This window comes from Pseudophryne corroboree, chromosome 6, assembly GCF_028390025.1.
Source record: "Pseudophryne corroboree isolate aPseCor3 chromosome 6, aPseCor3.hap2, whole genome shotgun sequence".
NCBI classification, from domain to species: domain Eukaryota; kingdom Metazoa; phylum Chordata; class Amphibia; order Anura; family Myobatrachidae; genus Pseudophryne; species Pseudophryne corroboree.
Window position 1 is genome coordinate 360,600,178 of NC_086449.1, and position 16,335 is coordinate 360,616,512.

Consider the following 16,335-nt stretch of genomic DNA (forward strand, 5'->3'; position numbering starts at 1 on the left):
CGGTAGCTACTTATCGCTGCCCAGGTCGCAGCAGCTGCGTGTGACGTCACACAGCCACTGCGGCCCGCCCCCCGGCACGGTCCGGCCACACCTGCATTGACCAGACCGTGCCCACAAAACGGCGGGCAAATGCCGCCGTGCCGCTCCGCTCCCTCCCACCCAGCGACTGCCTCTGCCTGTCAATCAGGCAGAGGCGACCACTAGACAACGACAGCCGTCGGCTCTGCCATGCTCCGGCGCACTGCGGCACCTGCGCAAGTGCACTTCTGACCTGATCGCTGCGCTGCGATAAACGGCAGTATGCGATCAGGTCAGAATGACCCCCTATGTCCTAATAAGAAAGAGGGTGCTGAAACACATGCACATTAATGCAATACCACTAACAATAACACAACAGCAAAGAAATGCATAAACAAATCCATCTTGCAGAAAGATTCTTAAACATTCACACACATTAAGTTGTACACACACTCATTTACTGACAATGTACCTACAATGCCAAGGTGTTTGTACAAAATAAATACCATTAAGCCACAAAGAGCACTACAGTAAGACAAAGGTCAGTCGCATCTTACACAAGATACAGTATACAAAAGATACACTCACTGCCAGAGTCCATAACGTCCTGGGGTCTGTAAGAAAAGCCGCTTTGAGGATCAAGTGAGTCTCCACAGTGACCATGTTCCCAAGGAAGCTGTGCATTGACCACAGAGCGTATTCCGTATCTGTCATGTACACAAAGCATAGTTTATTTGTACATTTTAGTGTATGAATCAGTATGACGTTCCAACATGTGCTGGGCAACCACATCATTTGCTAACAACAGTAATTAACATACTGTATTGCAGTAATAGAGTAATTATTATTTTATTACTTAAATCTACCATAGAACACCAACCTTGCAGCATTCATCAAAAACCCAAAGTGATATTTTAAACAGCCTTCACTATGTGTAATGCTCCGGAGAAATTCTGCTATGTATACCAATGCAGGCTGCTATGTATGCCAAATGCAGGCTCTATATATGCCAAATGCAGGATCTATGTATACCGAATGCAGGCTGCTATGTATGCCAAATGCAGGCTCTATGTATACCGAATGCAGGCTGCTATGTATGCCAAATGCAGGCTCTATGTATGCCAAATGCAGGCAGCTGTGTATGCCAAATGCAGGCACTATGAATGCCAAATGCAGGCTCTATGTATGCCAAATGCAGGCTTTATGTATTCCCAGAGCCGGCCCTAACCAATATGATGCCCTAGGCAAGATTTTGGCTGGTGCCAGGGGCGGATCCAGAAGAAAATGATGGGGGGGGCACCATGGAAGGGGCAAGTACATTTGCGTGCGGCTTCGGTGCATGTGAGGTGGCGCTTCTTATACAATGCCCACAGTTGTAGCGCTCATTGGGGGTAATTCCAAGTTGATCGCAGCAGGATTTTTTTTAGCAGTTGGGCAAAACCATGTGCACTGCAGTGGAGGCAGATATAACATGTGCAGAAAGAGTTAGATTTGGGTGGGTTATTTTGTTTCTGTGCAGGGTAAATACTGGTTGCTTTATTTTTACACTGCAAATTAGATTGCAGATTGAACACACCCCATCCAAATCTAACTCTCTCTGCACATGTTACATCTGCCCCCCCTGCGGTGCACATGGTTTTGCCCAACTGCTAAAAAATTTCCTGCTGCGATCAACTTGGAATTACCCCCATTATGCAATGTCCACTGTACTGGTAGTGCCCCTTATATAGACCCCATAGTAGTGGTGCCCCTTTTGCAATGCCCGTATTGCCCCCAGTAGTAATGTTGCCTGTAGTAATGCCCCCAGTCATTATGCCCCCAGTGGTAATTCCCCTGCAGTTATGACCCCAGTAGTTTACCCTTCCCCTTTAGTTTAGACTCCCAGTGGTAATGCCCCCAGTAGTTTAGCCACCAGTAGTAATGCCCCCCTGTAGTTTGCCCCATTGTAGTTTAGCCCCTCTAGTTATGCCCCCTTGTAGCTTAGCCTTCAGTAGTTATCCCCCAGTAGTTTGGCCCCTGTAGTTAAGCCCCCAGTAGTTTGGACCCCCTGTAGTTTAGCCCCCAAGTAGTAATGCCCCTGTAGTTAAGCCACCAGTAGTAATGCCCCTGTAGTTACGCTGCCAGTAGTTAGCACCTTTGTAGTTGGCCCCCAGTAATAGTCCCCCAGTAGTTTGCCCCCAGTAGATGCCACCCAGTAATAATGTCCCCCAGCAGTTTGCCCCCAGTAGATGCCCCCCAGTAATAATGTCCCCCAGTAGTTTGCCCCCAGTAGATGCCCTCCAGTAATAATGTCCCCCGGCAGTTTGCCCCCTGGAGATGTCCCCCAGTAATAATGTCCTCCAGTAGTTTGCCCCCAGTAGTAATGCCCCCTAGGAGTTTGCCCCCAATATATGACTCCCCAGTAGTAATGCCCCCAGTAGAAGCCCCCCAGTAATAATGCCCCAGTAGATGGCCCCCAGTAAAAATGTCCCCCAGTAGCTGCCCCAATAGATGACCCCCAGTAGTAATGCCCCCAGTAGATGCCCCCCAGTAAAAATGCCCCCTACGAGTTTGCCCCAATAGATGACCCCCCTGTAGTAATGCCCCCAGTAGATGGCCTCCAGTAAAAAATGTCCCCCAGCAGCTGACCCCAATAGATTACCCCTCAGTAGTGATGCCCCACAGTTATAATGCCCCCCCCAGTAGTAATGCCCCTTTTTGTCGCCCCCCAGTAGTAATGTCCCCCATAGTTTGCCCCCAGTAGATGCCCCCGCTGCATTAAGGAAGAAAAAAACAAATTTTCCGAGCCCCGTTCCCGCTTCCAGGACGCTGCAGTCCTCCTCCTCCCTGGGCGTCCGCTCCTCAGTCAGCACTATGAGAGAGACATCATGACTGACGTCTCTCCCATAGCGCACGGCGCACAGTGACACCGCCGAAAGCCGGAGCTCAGTACTGAGCTCCTGCCTCCGGCTGCCGCTGTGCAGGGAGACAGGCATCTTATTTGCATTATTATGTGGCTAAGATGCACAAGCAGCTTCTGCAGATTAAAATGATATGCAGCATGCCTATATTCTGTGTGCGACTGCGGCTGTATCTGCATACGAAATGCTACATTACAGTGATTTCCAGGAATACACACAGAATATAGGCATGCCGTATATCATTTTAATCAGCAGAAGCTGCTGGTGCCCCTAAGCATACCAAATGCCCTAGGCATTTGCCTAGTTTGCCTATGCCTAAGGCTGGCCCTGTGTATACCAGATAAAGGCTCCATGTATGTGAAATGCAGGCTCTATGTATACCAAATGCAGGCTGCTATGTATGCCAAATGCAGGCTCTATGTATGCCAAATGCAGGCAGCTGTGTATGCCAAATGCAGGCACTATGAATGCCAAATGCAGGCTCTATGTATGCCAAATGCAGGCTTTATGTATACCAGATAAAGGCTCCATGTATGTGAAATGCAGGCTCTATGTATGCCAAATGCAGGCTCTATGTATGCCAAATGCAGGCTGCTATGTAAGCCAAATGCAGGCTGCTGTGTGTGCCAAATGCAGGCTGCTATGTACGCCAGATGCAGGCAGATGCCAGCTACTATGTATACCAGATGCAGGCTGTTATCAAATGCAGGCTGCTATGTAAGCCAAATGCAGGCTGCTGTGTACGCCAAATGCAGGCTGCTATATATGCCATATTCAGGCTGTTATGCAAGCTACAGTATGTGTACCAGACGGAGGCTGCTATGTATGCCGGATGCAGGCTGCTATATGTTCCATATGCAGGCTGCTGCCTATGGACTGTATGCCAAATGCAGGCTGCTATGTTACATACATACATTAAGCTTCCCAGTCCCCATAGTAGGACACTGTATGTGGGCTGCAGTAAGATACACAATAAGGGGGACCACAGGAGAAATCACTATTTTCTCCACCATATTTCTCTTGTTACATAGGGAAAAGCAGTGATATTTTGTGACATGAAACTGTTACTGAAATGTGTCAGCCTCCTGCATTTCCATGTATAAGGGTATCTAGTGTTAATTTGGGGGTGATGTGAAAAGAGTGGAGAATAATGAAGTTGTCCATAGCAACCTATCAGCTTCTACCTATAATTTTATAGAATGTACTTGATAAATGCTACCTCAAACTTGATTGGTTGCTATGGGAAACTGCTCCACTAGTACTCTTCCCCCACTCTTTTCACTGCATGGCTTCTTGGAGTCTACCAAAACAGAAAAAGTTATATGTCTTACAATTTAAATGTAATACGGAGAAGATTTTTATATAACATAAAGCTTATCTGCATCACTAACGTGCCTATAACGCGCATACGGAAAGTATTTACAGCGCTTAACTTTTTCCACATTTTGCTATGTAACAGCCTTATTCCAAACTGGAATAAATTAATTTTTTCCCTCAAAATTCTGCACAAAATACCCCATAATGACAATGTGGAAAAAAAGGTGGTTTTTTTACATTTTTGCAAATTTATTAAAAATAAAAAACTTTGAAATCACATGTACATAAGTATTCACAGCCTGTGCTCAATACTTTGTTGATGCACCTTTGGCAGCAAATACAGCCTCAAGTCTTTCTGAATATGATGCCACAAGCTTGGCACACCTATCTTTGGGCAATTTCGCCCATTCATCTTTGCCGCACCTCTCAAGCTCCATCAGGTTGGATGGGAGGCGTCGATGCACAGCCATTTTCAGATCTCTCCAGAGATGTTCAATCGGATTCAAGTCTGGGCTCTGGCTGGGCCACTCAAGGACATTCACAGAGTTGTCCTGAAGCCACTCCTTTGACATCTTGGCTGTGTGCTTAGGGTTGTTGTCCTGCTGAAAGATGAATCGTCCCCCTAGTCTGAGGTCTAGAGCGCTTTGGAGCAGGTTTTCATCCAGAATGTCTCTGTACATTGCTACATTCATCTTTCCCTCTATCCTGACTAGTCTCCCAGTTCCTGCCATTGAAAAACATCCCCACAGCTGGATGGTATTTGGCCTGGTGATGAGGGGTGTCTGCTTTCCTTTGGCATTCACGCCAAAGAGTTTAATCTTTGTCTCATCAGACCAAAGAATTTTGTTTCTCATGGTCTGAGAGTCCTTCAGGTGCATATTGGCAAACTCTGGATGGGCTGCCATGTGCTTTTTACTAAGAAGTGGCTTCTGTCTGGCCTCTCTACCATACAGACCTGATTGGTGAATTGCTGCAGAGATGGTTGTCCTTCTGGAAGGTTCTCCTCTCTCCACAGAGGAATGCTGTAGCTCTGACAGAGTGACCATCGGGTTCTTGGTCACCTCCCTGACTAGGACCCTTCTTCCCCGATCGCTCAGTTTAGATGGCCGATCAGCTCTAGGAAGAGTCTTGGTGATTCAGAACTTCTTCCATTTACGGATGATGGGGGCCACTGTGTTCATTGGGACCTTGAGAGCAGCAGATATTTTTCTGTACCCTTACCCAGATTTGTATCTTAAGACAATTCCTTTGACTTCATGCTTGGTTTGTCCTCCAACATTCACTGTCAAGTGTGGGACCTTATATAGACAGGTGTGTGCCTTTCCAAAGCATGTCCAATCAACTAAATTTACCACAGGTGGACTCCAATTTAGCTGCAATGACATCTCAAGGATGATCAGTGGAAACAGGATCCACCTGAGATCAATATTGAGCTTCATGGCAAAGGCTGTGAATATTTATGTACATGTGATTTCTTAGTTTTTTATTTTTAAGAAATGTGCAAAAATCACAAAAACATTTTTTTTTTTCATATTGTTTTTATGGGGTATTGTGTGTAGAATTTTGAAGGGAAAAATTTATTTATTCCAGCTTGGAATAACATTGTAACATAACAAAATGTGGAAAAAGTGAAGCACTGTGAATACTTCCGGATACACTGTAGTACTATAAACTACTAGAAAGTATGTAACTACCAAGTGCTTTATCAGTGCTCATTGCATTAACCAAAATGGTGTATTATACTATACCATTATTGAGTCCTAGGTAAACTTTGCTTAAAAACTAACACCTATATAATCCATAAGGTAATTATGGAGTAAGGATCATTTTCCTTTTGCATTATTTAATTGTGCACAATAGTAGGAGAGCGCTCTGTCCACAATGTACTATAGTGCACAAATTGTAATTCCTAAACACTACACTGTGTTGTTTGTCCTGCCACTGAGAATACCTGAATGTATACTATTTTAACTGTTTCATACTAAAGGTTATTTTTTCAGAGGTTATTAGTGTAAGCCACTAGTGGGCCTACCACTAAAAAGGGGCTTAGTGTGTGGCGCACTCTTTTGAAATGATTGTTCTATATTAAAATGTTTTAAACTTTTATTTCCATACTTAAAAATAGGCACCATGAACAGGCATAGTATTTAATCTGATAGCCTGAAAGTGCAGAAAATAATAAAATGAAATGAAAGATTTGCCTGTGGGGTTAGGTCATCAAAGTGATGCCAATATCCAATAAATTTATTGTTTAGGCAAAAAAGGGTTTGTGCGATTTAGTAAGCTTTATGAAATATTATTAGAATTAGCCAGTGCTATTTAGCTACTGTTAAGCTCCCTTTAGAGACTATGCTGTAGTAATGATCTCTGTAATATTATTACCTTGAGAGCCCTCCAATAGAGGGAATCATATCTCCACAGAGACCACCCGTCATTGTTTTCTAATGATAGTACTACTTGTATTTATACCAAGGAGTAAAAAAAGAACAAAAGAGAAAGGGGAAGAAAGGAGCACAGAGAATATTATAAAAGTTTTGTAACATAATCACCCTTTACACCAGTCTACTGTTCAAGACTGCAGTAACAGTGTTAATGTAATTTGATACAGATTTGCATCCACCATTCTGCAACAATGTATGGCTAACAAGACAACTCGTACTGGAGACCAGATAATAGATAAACTATCTCGAGTATTCGTGTCAGGAAAAGAGCCTATTATTGACTGATATAAGGTGAACAGCCGAAAGCACTTATCTCTGCTGTTCGTGTGCCAGTGGTTTCAGAACATATGCATTCAAATATTTAAATATTCATGTCACAAAAAATGGTCATTGCGACCATGTGTGTTTGGTATCAAAGCATATGTATGTGCGCAGGTGGCAATTCCATATCCTGGTAATGGAAGGGTTAACACGGCAGAAATAGCCTAGAGATCATTACTACAGCATAGTCTCAAAGGGAGCTTAACAGTAGCTAAATAGCACTGGCTAATTCTAATAATATTTCATAAAGCTTACTAAATCGCACAAACCCTTTTTTGCCTAAACAATAAATTTATTGGATATTGGCATCACTTTGATGACCTAACCCCACAGGCAAATCTTTCATTTCATTTTATTATTTTCTGCACTTTCAGGCTATCAGATTAAATACTATGCCTGTTCATGGTGCCTATTTTTAAGTATGGAAATAAAAGTTTAAAACATTTTAATATAGAACAATCATTTCAAAAGAGTGCGCCACACACTTAGCCCCTTTTTAGTGGTAGGCCCACTAGTGGCTTACACTAATAACCTCTGAAAAAATACTGTAATTTAGCTTAGTGGCGCACCTCCATCCCTCACTGATTTTTTCAAGGGCCCTTCTTGGTCCTGACTATAATTCTTTTTCTAAATGGTTGGTTTTATATCGATATCCTTAAATTAACTCTTACTTACCTGTGCAGTGTCTTTTGGACCTTGTGTCCCCTCCTTAGAAAACTCATACTAAAGGTTACATTTTATTTTTACATTCACATTAACAAAAAGTGCTCCTATTTCCTCTTTTTCACAATATGTTAGTTACCACCACCAACCTTCTCTTATGAGCGGTTTAATTCTACCAAAACTTGGTTCCTTTTGAAATGAATACACTTTATTGACCACAGTTAAGATCTAGTGCAGAGTCATTCCTCTGTTGTTCTAACTTATTATTATTATTATTATTATTATTATTATTATTATCCTTTATTTATATTACACCACAAGGGATCCGCAGTGCCCAATTACAGAGTACATAAACAAATAAGTAAAACAGGAAAACAGTGACTTACAGTTGAAGACCATATAGGACAAGTACAGGGTACATAAACATAATATCTGCATCAGTAGACGATACCGAAAATAGTATCAGTGTGGCAGAAAAACGCTGGATTTGGTGCCATCGAAGATGGTTTAAGTAAGTGAAGGAAAAGCACATGAGGGAAGAGGGCCCTGTTCGTGAGAGCTTATATTCTAAAGGGGAGGGGCAGACAGACAGGGGCTGACACAGATGGGTAGACAATTAGCATGGAACTTAGGGGTAGGATGCAATTTGGCTGGGTTTGGTGAAGAAGTGGGTCCTGAGAGACCATTTTAAAATTTTGAGAGGTGGAGAGTCTGAGGGGGAGACATAGAGAATTCCAAAGAAAGGGAGCAGCACGTGAAAAGTCTTGGAGGTAGGAGTGGTAATCAGAAGGCAGGAAAGGCGGTGTGCATTAGCAGAGCAAAATGGACGGATTGGAGTGCAAAGCTACAGCAGATAAGGTCAGAAATGTAAATGGGAGAGGAGTGGATGAGGGCTTTGCAAATCAGTGTGAGAAGCTTGAATTGAAATCTAAAAGGGAAGGGAAGCCAGTGAAGGGCTTATAGGAGAGGGGAGGTGAACATAGTGCGTTTTGTAAGGAAGATGAGCCGGGCAGCAGCATTGAGAACAGACTGGAGTGGATAGAGGCATTTGTCATGGATGCCAGATAGGAGGAGATTACAGTAGTCAAGTCTGGAGATGACCAGAGAGTGGATAAGGGTCTTAGTAGCATCCTTGGTGTGAAAGGGTCTGATACTGGAAATATTTTTGAGATGAAAATGGCAGGTTTGTGAGAGGTGCTGAATGTATGGTTTGAAGGAGATGGAGAAGTCAAGGATTACTCTAAGACAGCGCACTTTTGTGGCTTGAGGAGGTTGTGCGGGAGGGTGGATTGATGGTTAACTCAGTCTTAGACATGTTAAGTTTAAGAAAGCATTGGGACATCCAAGAAGAGATAGCAGACAGACATTTGGAGATACGAGTGAGGAGAACAGGGGAGAGGTCTGGGGTGGCAAGGAAGATTTATGTATCATCAGCATAGAGATGATATCGGAAGTCAAAAGAGCAAATGAGTTCACCTACAGAGGACGTATATAGAGAGAAACGGAGAGGACCAAGAACAGAACCTTGGGGACACCTATAGTTAGTAGAAGTGGGGGTGGAGTCATGGAGGAGACAGAGAAGAAATGGTCAGAGAGGTAGGAGGACAGACAGGAGAGGGTAGTATAACGCACACCAAGGGAGTGAAGTATTTGCAGAAGGAGAAGGCGGTCCACAGTGTCAAAAGCAGCAGAGGTGTAAAGAAGACTAAGCAGAGAGTAGTGGCCCTTAGATTTGGCAGCATGGAGGTCATTGCAGACTTTTGTGAAGCAGTTTCAGTGAAGTGGAAACAACAGACACTAGACTGGAATGGGTCAAGCATTGAGTGGGAGGAAAGAAAAGCAGTAAGGCGACTGTAGACAATACGCTCAAGGAGTTTGGAGGCAAGAGGGAGAAGAGAGATGGGTTGGTAGCTGGAGAGGGTGTTAGGATCAAGGGTAGGGGTTTAAGAATAGGGGATACGAATGCATGCTTGAAGGCAGAGGGGTCAGTGCCTAATGAGAGGGAGAGTTTGAGGAAGTGAGTAAGATGGTAACAGGCAGAAGAAGAGAGGTAGCAGAGGAGGTGGGAGGATATAGGGTCAAGTGGGGAGGTGGTGGGTGTGGGGGAGAATGGATGAGGGCCATGACTTCCCCACCAGATACATGGTAGAAAGATGTCATAGTTGCTAAGAGGTATGGGTGGTACGGGAAAGGAGGTGACTGGTTGCTGATGGTCTGGTGTGATGTGATGTTCTGACGTATGGAGTAAATTTTGGATGTGAAGAAAGTGGCAAAGTCAAGAGAAGAGAGTGGGGAGGGTAGACGAGGTGGAGATGGGCAGAGGAGGGAGTTGACAGTGGCAAAGAGGCGCCGTGGGTTGGAAGACTGGGAGAAGATGAGGTTCTTGGAAGTATGACTGTTTAGCGAGGGAAAGGGCAGCACTGAAGGATGAGAGCATAAGTTTGAAATGGAGGAAGTCTGCCTTAAAGAGTGATTTCCTCCACTGTTGCTATGCAGTGCGTAAGCATTATTGCAAATATTTGGTGTATTTAGTGTGCCAGGGTTGAGGTGTTAACTTATATAGACCCATAGAAACATCGGCATACTTACATTCGAGAATTCCATCGCCGCCATTTTGATCAATGTCAGGATCCCAGCATTGGCATTCTGACCAGTGTTGGGAATCCGGCATTGGTATTAAGACTCCTGGCATCCCGAACGCCGGTTTGCTGAGCGAATCCCACAGGACCAGCTGGTTATTTCTGGATGGCTGTTTGTGTACTGTCCTTTCCAGCTGATACTAGTCCTAATGTTATTTGATAATGCATTATTCTGACTCTTCTCTTTGTGTCGGCTATTAAGAATTGTCATATTCTCGTGCAATATTCTAAACATTTAATCTTTCTATGCAGTATATTGTGAATGCATTGCAGTATCTTCCATTCAAAATGCCCTTACCTGTGGAACTGCTCGGTGATATTGTGCTCTTGTATGAGACGAGTGGAAGGACGGCTCATCGCCAGTATCTCTTCTGTAATCCTAAAATCACAAGAACAAAAAGAGAATATATCTAATATAAGGACAAGAGAGCACACACAGGAGCAGCAGCATCTATTGGTGGTCACCTGTCTGCGAGTTTATGCAAATGCCTCTACAATTCCTTCCCTTGTGTACATCCATTTGGGCAAATGTGCAGGGTCTAAGATGCCCAGTTTTAGCGTCCATGCACATTGTAATGCTGATTGGTGCCTCCTCCTTATATGCCACCATTGGTCAGACCATTGAACACTACACCATGGCCTCCTATGCCTGTGGCTGTGTGCCTGTGAATGCAGCAGCTTTCATTAACACGCCTGCGACACTCACACTGAATGAACCATGTGTTCCTGTATTACCAGCTTTCTTCCAATCATTGCCCAGGAATACCCATCATTTTTTTTTGCAACATTTCCGATACTGTCTCAAATCACAACAGCACTTTTGTGCGTACACACTGTTTTCAGAAATGTTAGTGCATGAGTTGTTGTAAACAATCATTCAACAAAGTGAACATTGGCATTACGTGCGGATTGCGTGTGGTTCTGAATGAGACCCATAGAGCAGTTTATTCAGCTTAGAGACTGGTAGAGTGATTAATTATGCCTCAGCCTCATGAACAGATTCAGACATTCTCCAAGTATGGGGGCATGAAAAGGATACAGCACTAACATGAGACAGAAAATAAAGCTGATATTTATAGTGAATTCATATACTGAACTGGATAGGACAACCCGGGGCGGGATGTACTAAAGCCCCAACGCCAGATCCCTTCCAGTATGCCCTGTCGAAGTCGGAAAATATTACAGTACACACATCACGTGCAAACACCACACAGATGGCCTCCGTGCGCATACTTGCTCTGCCATGCGTGTGCATATTCGCAAGTTGCGTATGACCGCTCACGCGGTCCTGCATATTAGCGCGTGGTATGAGTAATTACGGTAGAATTTGTATTCGCATGGAAAAGCCACAAAGACATATCTCATATTTAATCCACATAGTGCACAATGTACACATAGCCCACACATAATGTGAATTTCAACTCCTACTGTATGGCATAATATGAATAAGGGGCACTGCTGTCTGTAGCTGGTGAGCATGGGGACATGTGTGACAAATGCTGGTGTCCTGCTGAGCAGGAGTCTGACGGCATAGAAAGAGGCACAGATGTAAATTTTAAACTTTACTTTGTTATATTAAAACTCAAATGTTCGGCCCCCTAAATCTCCCGTACTTTTCAGGGTGGCGAACTCAAAATCAGGGTGAAGGCGCAAGGGGTGTGGGGAGAACCAGAAGGGGGAAATGCATATGCATCTATTCCCACCACTCTCTAGTTCTGCCACTGGGTCAGGGAAAGGTTGGGGAAGTGTAAGCAGTGATAGTGTGCAGCAGCAGCTACGGCTCAGAGTTATGCAGTAGCGGACAGTCAGTACTGGCCGGTTGTCGCACAATTATGTTTCATTTTATTTCTCTGGGGTGTATTATATCTACCTTATTATTAGGAACTAGGGAGAAATTAGATTAAGCCATGTGATTTTACTGAGAGAATTTAAAATAGTGCTAGATATGTCCCTGGGCAGTGCTAAATATGCCCAAAAGGCAGTGCTAGACACACCCCTCCTGTGGTGCACCTCCTCATAAAATTAGCTGTGCATGCCTATGAATATTGCCTTGTGGATCAGGTTAGTACAGCAGTCTACATAAGGACAGTACTGTGGGAGTGGATTTGTATACTGCACATATGTACTAACAATACTTTCACCCTATTTTGAGTGAAGTAACTTGTTGACTTTTACGTAATAATCAAGATATCATAAGTACCTCAGAGCGCACCAGTTTCTTATTTCTGAAATACTTCTAACGGCTAAGCATTTTGATTTCTCACCAAGAGGAGTAGAGTCCTCGAATTGCTTGTTGCTCCAAAGTCCAACCATCTGGGCTCTCATAACGACAGTCACGACCCCCACAGGTAAGAGAACAGATTAAATGAGGAGGAACGACCCGCACAAGTCGTTCTCGGGTATTTGAATAGGATGGACGTGGTTCTTTTGTAGGAGAATTCATGACCTTTGAAGAGGGGGATATTGCCTGCAACAGCAATAAAATATCTGGGGCTGGTTTACGAAATATCAGAGGATGATTTAATACTATAGATAAGGAATACATGCAGTAACTATAATTAGATAATGCAACTTTATTCTCTAAGTGAGAAGTAAGAATTATCTGGTTATATTCAACATTACATTACAAATACTTGTGATTTTTATATATATATATATATATATATATATATATATATATATATAAAAGGAAAATGAAGAACAGGCGCCTGATGGTGCAGTAATTTCAGATTTTGATTTCTGTCACGACAACACTCATATAGGTATTAAGCGTACCAGATGAGGAAATTTTAGCATGCACATCAAAAAACTGTTGTGCAATAAGACCTAATGTGTTGCTGTTTCCAGTATTAATCAATTAATAATATGCGTACCGCATCAAAAGAATATTCAGGCATAATACAAGATCTTTTTCGGAACAGATGTTATACGTCACTGCTAATGAGCACTCTCATTCCATGGTCCAAACCAGTAGTAATAAAAAATGGTTTTAATTCTCGTATCAGAGATATATATAAAAAAAAGTACAGAATACAAAATAAATAAAAATGGCTTATCTGAACAAAAAAAGGAGGGGGGAGTTTCTGAACGGCAGTCCAGGAATCTGTCCACAATGAGTGCCTTAATCTGGAGGTAGTCAGGAAAGTCCTCAACGCGTTTCACCTTCAAAAGGCTTCCTCAGGAGTGTCTATAGGGATTAGAACTGGCTTCCTTCTTATACTCTCCAGAATTATGGGTGGAGATCAATTATGCAAATTACTTCCGGATGTATTTTCCCGCCAAAAGTAATTACATAATCTTTACTTAAAATCACATATCTTCTCTACGTAATCTATACATACACAATGGACCAATAAATTCATAAAACTATTAACAAGGGGGCATGGCCTGGAGGCTGAGTGAGAAGGCAGCAATTCATATGAGCTCTCAGGGATCTGAGAGATATCTATATAAAAATAGCCTCCTCACACTTTAGTTTAGGCCCTGTGCCCTCTAGCTGCGGTGCTGGATCAGTGAGACAGCGAGGAAGTAGTGCTGCGGAGTCGGGGAGCCGGTTTTCTGGCTCCCGCGGATTGCGGCCTACTCCTTGCTCCGAAGCCGGGACCTCAATTTCAAGATATACCCGCCGGCCGGGCGGTTGCCCTCCCGGGACGTTTGGGAGACCCGCCTGGGCCCTGCTCCCGCTGAGGCTCCTCTACAGACTGCCCAGTGCCCCTCGCTGGGAGACGGGGGTGATCCAAGTCCAGTTCGGGGCCAAGCAACGCGCTCCGTTACACGGGCGGTGGCCATCTTGGGTGCCGAGCACAGGAACGAAGCACAGCTGCAGCGCGGAGGAGACGTCCGACGCCCCCCCGGGTGAGTGAGACTTGCAGACCCGGCTGACGGCACACCTCTCCTCCCTCCCCGTAGACTCTTGCCGGGCACCCGTCTCGTGCGGCTGCGGTCTGACCGCCCCCCCTCCCCCCCTCCGACCTCGGCCTGTCTGGAGCCCAGCTCAGCGGCTCTCACTGCGGGTGCCACCCCCCCCCCCCCCCCCCCCCCCGTGAATTTGAGACCTGTCAGAGACGCCTTCCCACACCCTGGAGAGAGAGCTGTCCCCTGTAGGTGGCGAAGACCTCCCCCCCCTGCTGGTTCCCCTTTAAACGATTGGGGGTTCTGTGGTGCCCCTGCCTTCCTGAGTGGCCTCCCACGGCTGTGGGTGGCTGGCCGGGCGGGACTGGGGATCGACTCGGCCTCCTGCGGCCTTCAGTTATTTGATGTTGGATAAGGGGCTGAAGGTAGAAACCCAACATACCACAACCGGGGGGGGGGGGGACGAATAAGAAGGAATCGACCCCCAGCCCTACCGTTTCATCCCTCCTCTGGCGGGAATCCTACCTGGTGAGGGGAATACATACACCCCTGACCCTGCACCTGGAGCTGCCAGGAATTCATCATCCACGAGAGGATGACTAGTCTAATGGCCCTGTCAACCCTGCTCATGCCATTGTAAACCAAGAGATTTCTCCTACCCCTGCCATTATCCACGTGATGTCTTGTTAGTTTCTGAGAAAGTGGAGCCTTCAGATTTTTCCATCTTCCGTGTTTGGAACCATTGAGCTATCTTCTTCTGGGCCTTATCATGCCTACTAGGCGCAGCAAACCATCAAAGCCTGCACAGCAGCTCTCTTTTTTCAAATCATCTCCGAAAATCTCTGGCTCTAAAGTCGCCGGGCCCTCTACAAAAGGAGCAGACCCCCAGACCCCTCCGTCACTGGAGGTACATCCGTCTGCTATGACCCTGGATAGGGTTGGAGATGGGGAGGCCCTCACTGTGGGCACTATCAAGTTACTTTTGTCCCGCTTCAAGGAGGAGGTGGCAGCTGAGTTCCGTACCACGTTAACGGCGTGCCAACAATCTATAGATGATCTGGGTGGCCGCACAGACCATCTGGAAACTAAAATGGAAGAAGCCGTGGGGTCCCATAACGGCCTGCTGGACTCTCATGATGCATTAGAAGCAGAGGTGAAGCTTTTACGGGACAAAGTCACAGATCTGGAGAACAGATCGCGACGCAGCAATCTTAAATTACGCGGAGTCCCCGAGTCGGTGTCACACAGCAGTTTGCACGATTACGCGGTGACCCTCTTTAAAGCTTTATTGCCTCGGTCTGCACCTGCAGATTTCCTTATTGACCGAATACACCGGTTACCGAAGGCCAGGTGCACCTAGAGACGTCCTAATGAAGATGCACTACTTTCATGTTAAAGAGGCCTTACTGAAAGCATCTAGACCGATGTCTGATACATCTTCAGCCCTTCAAGGACTTCAACTCTTTGGGGACCTGTCTGAAGCCACTCTCTACAAACGGCGATCATTTCACCAGATCACTGCGGCCCTCAGAAAGGCTGATATCCCATACAGATGGGGTTTCCCCACCAAGCTGCTGATTCACCGAGATGGCTCTACTGTCTCTATCTCTACTGCAGATGAAGGAGAAAAGTTGCTCAAATCGTGGAACATTGCAGAACCCACAGCGGACTCCTCCCCCCGTCGACTTCAGCAGGACTGGTCGTCAGTGAAATGAGGATGCCTGCTTTGAGTCGGATACCTTACATAGCTGTTATGTTCCTGATGTTACGACCCCAGTGACTTTCCAGATAAAGGCTTTACCCCTACATGAGGGGCCGTGGTGTGTCGGGGGGGGGGGGGGGGGGGCTGAGTATAGCGAGAGAAATGTCTATGTTTTGGAAGTATTTCATTGATTTCCCATTTTGCTTAATTAGTTGCCCTCTCTTTGGGGTGCTGTGCCTGGCTCCTCCCCAGACATGCCTGTTCACATTAATGTCGGCCTGTTGGGATAGTTTAAGAGTTTGACAAGCTGTATGAGTCGCTGGACTGGTTCTAATGTTAGACGTAAAAGTCCTGTTCCCATGTTGGAGCGTATTTGCTCCGCCTTATTTGTTCTTAAAGTTCCGTGTGCACATGTGTGCATTCATCTGCTCTTATGTTATCAAGACGTTCTTCTATTCTTTGGTTTATAGTAAAAAAGTATG

General features: G+C 45.1%; 1 protein-coding gene across 1 annotated transcript in view; it reads right to left on the reverse strand.

Moving 5' to 3' along the window:
• LOC134935282 (protein tyrosine phosphatase domain-containing protein 1-like) overlaps window positions 1–12,751 on the reverse strand; it is a 64,165-nt gene extending 51,414 nt beyond the window's left edge. Inside the window, exons 1-3 of the mRNA XM_063930442.1 lie at window positions 12,564–12,751; window positions 10,598–10,678; window positions 607–725 (exon numbers count right to left, since the gene is read on the reverse strand). Of these exons, the coding sequence (XP_063786512.1) occupies window positions 607–725; window positions 10,598–10,678; window positions 12,564–12,742 (379 nt within the window). The 5' untranslated portion in view covers window positions 12,743–12,751. The remainder of the gene's footprint in view (window positions 1–606; window positions 726–10,597; window positions 10,679–12,563) is intronic.
• Between the last annotated feature and the right edge of the window lie 3,584 nt (window positions 12,752–16,335).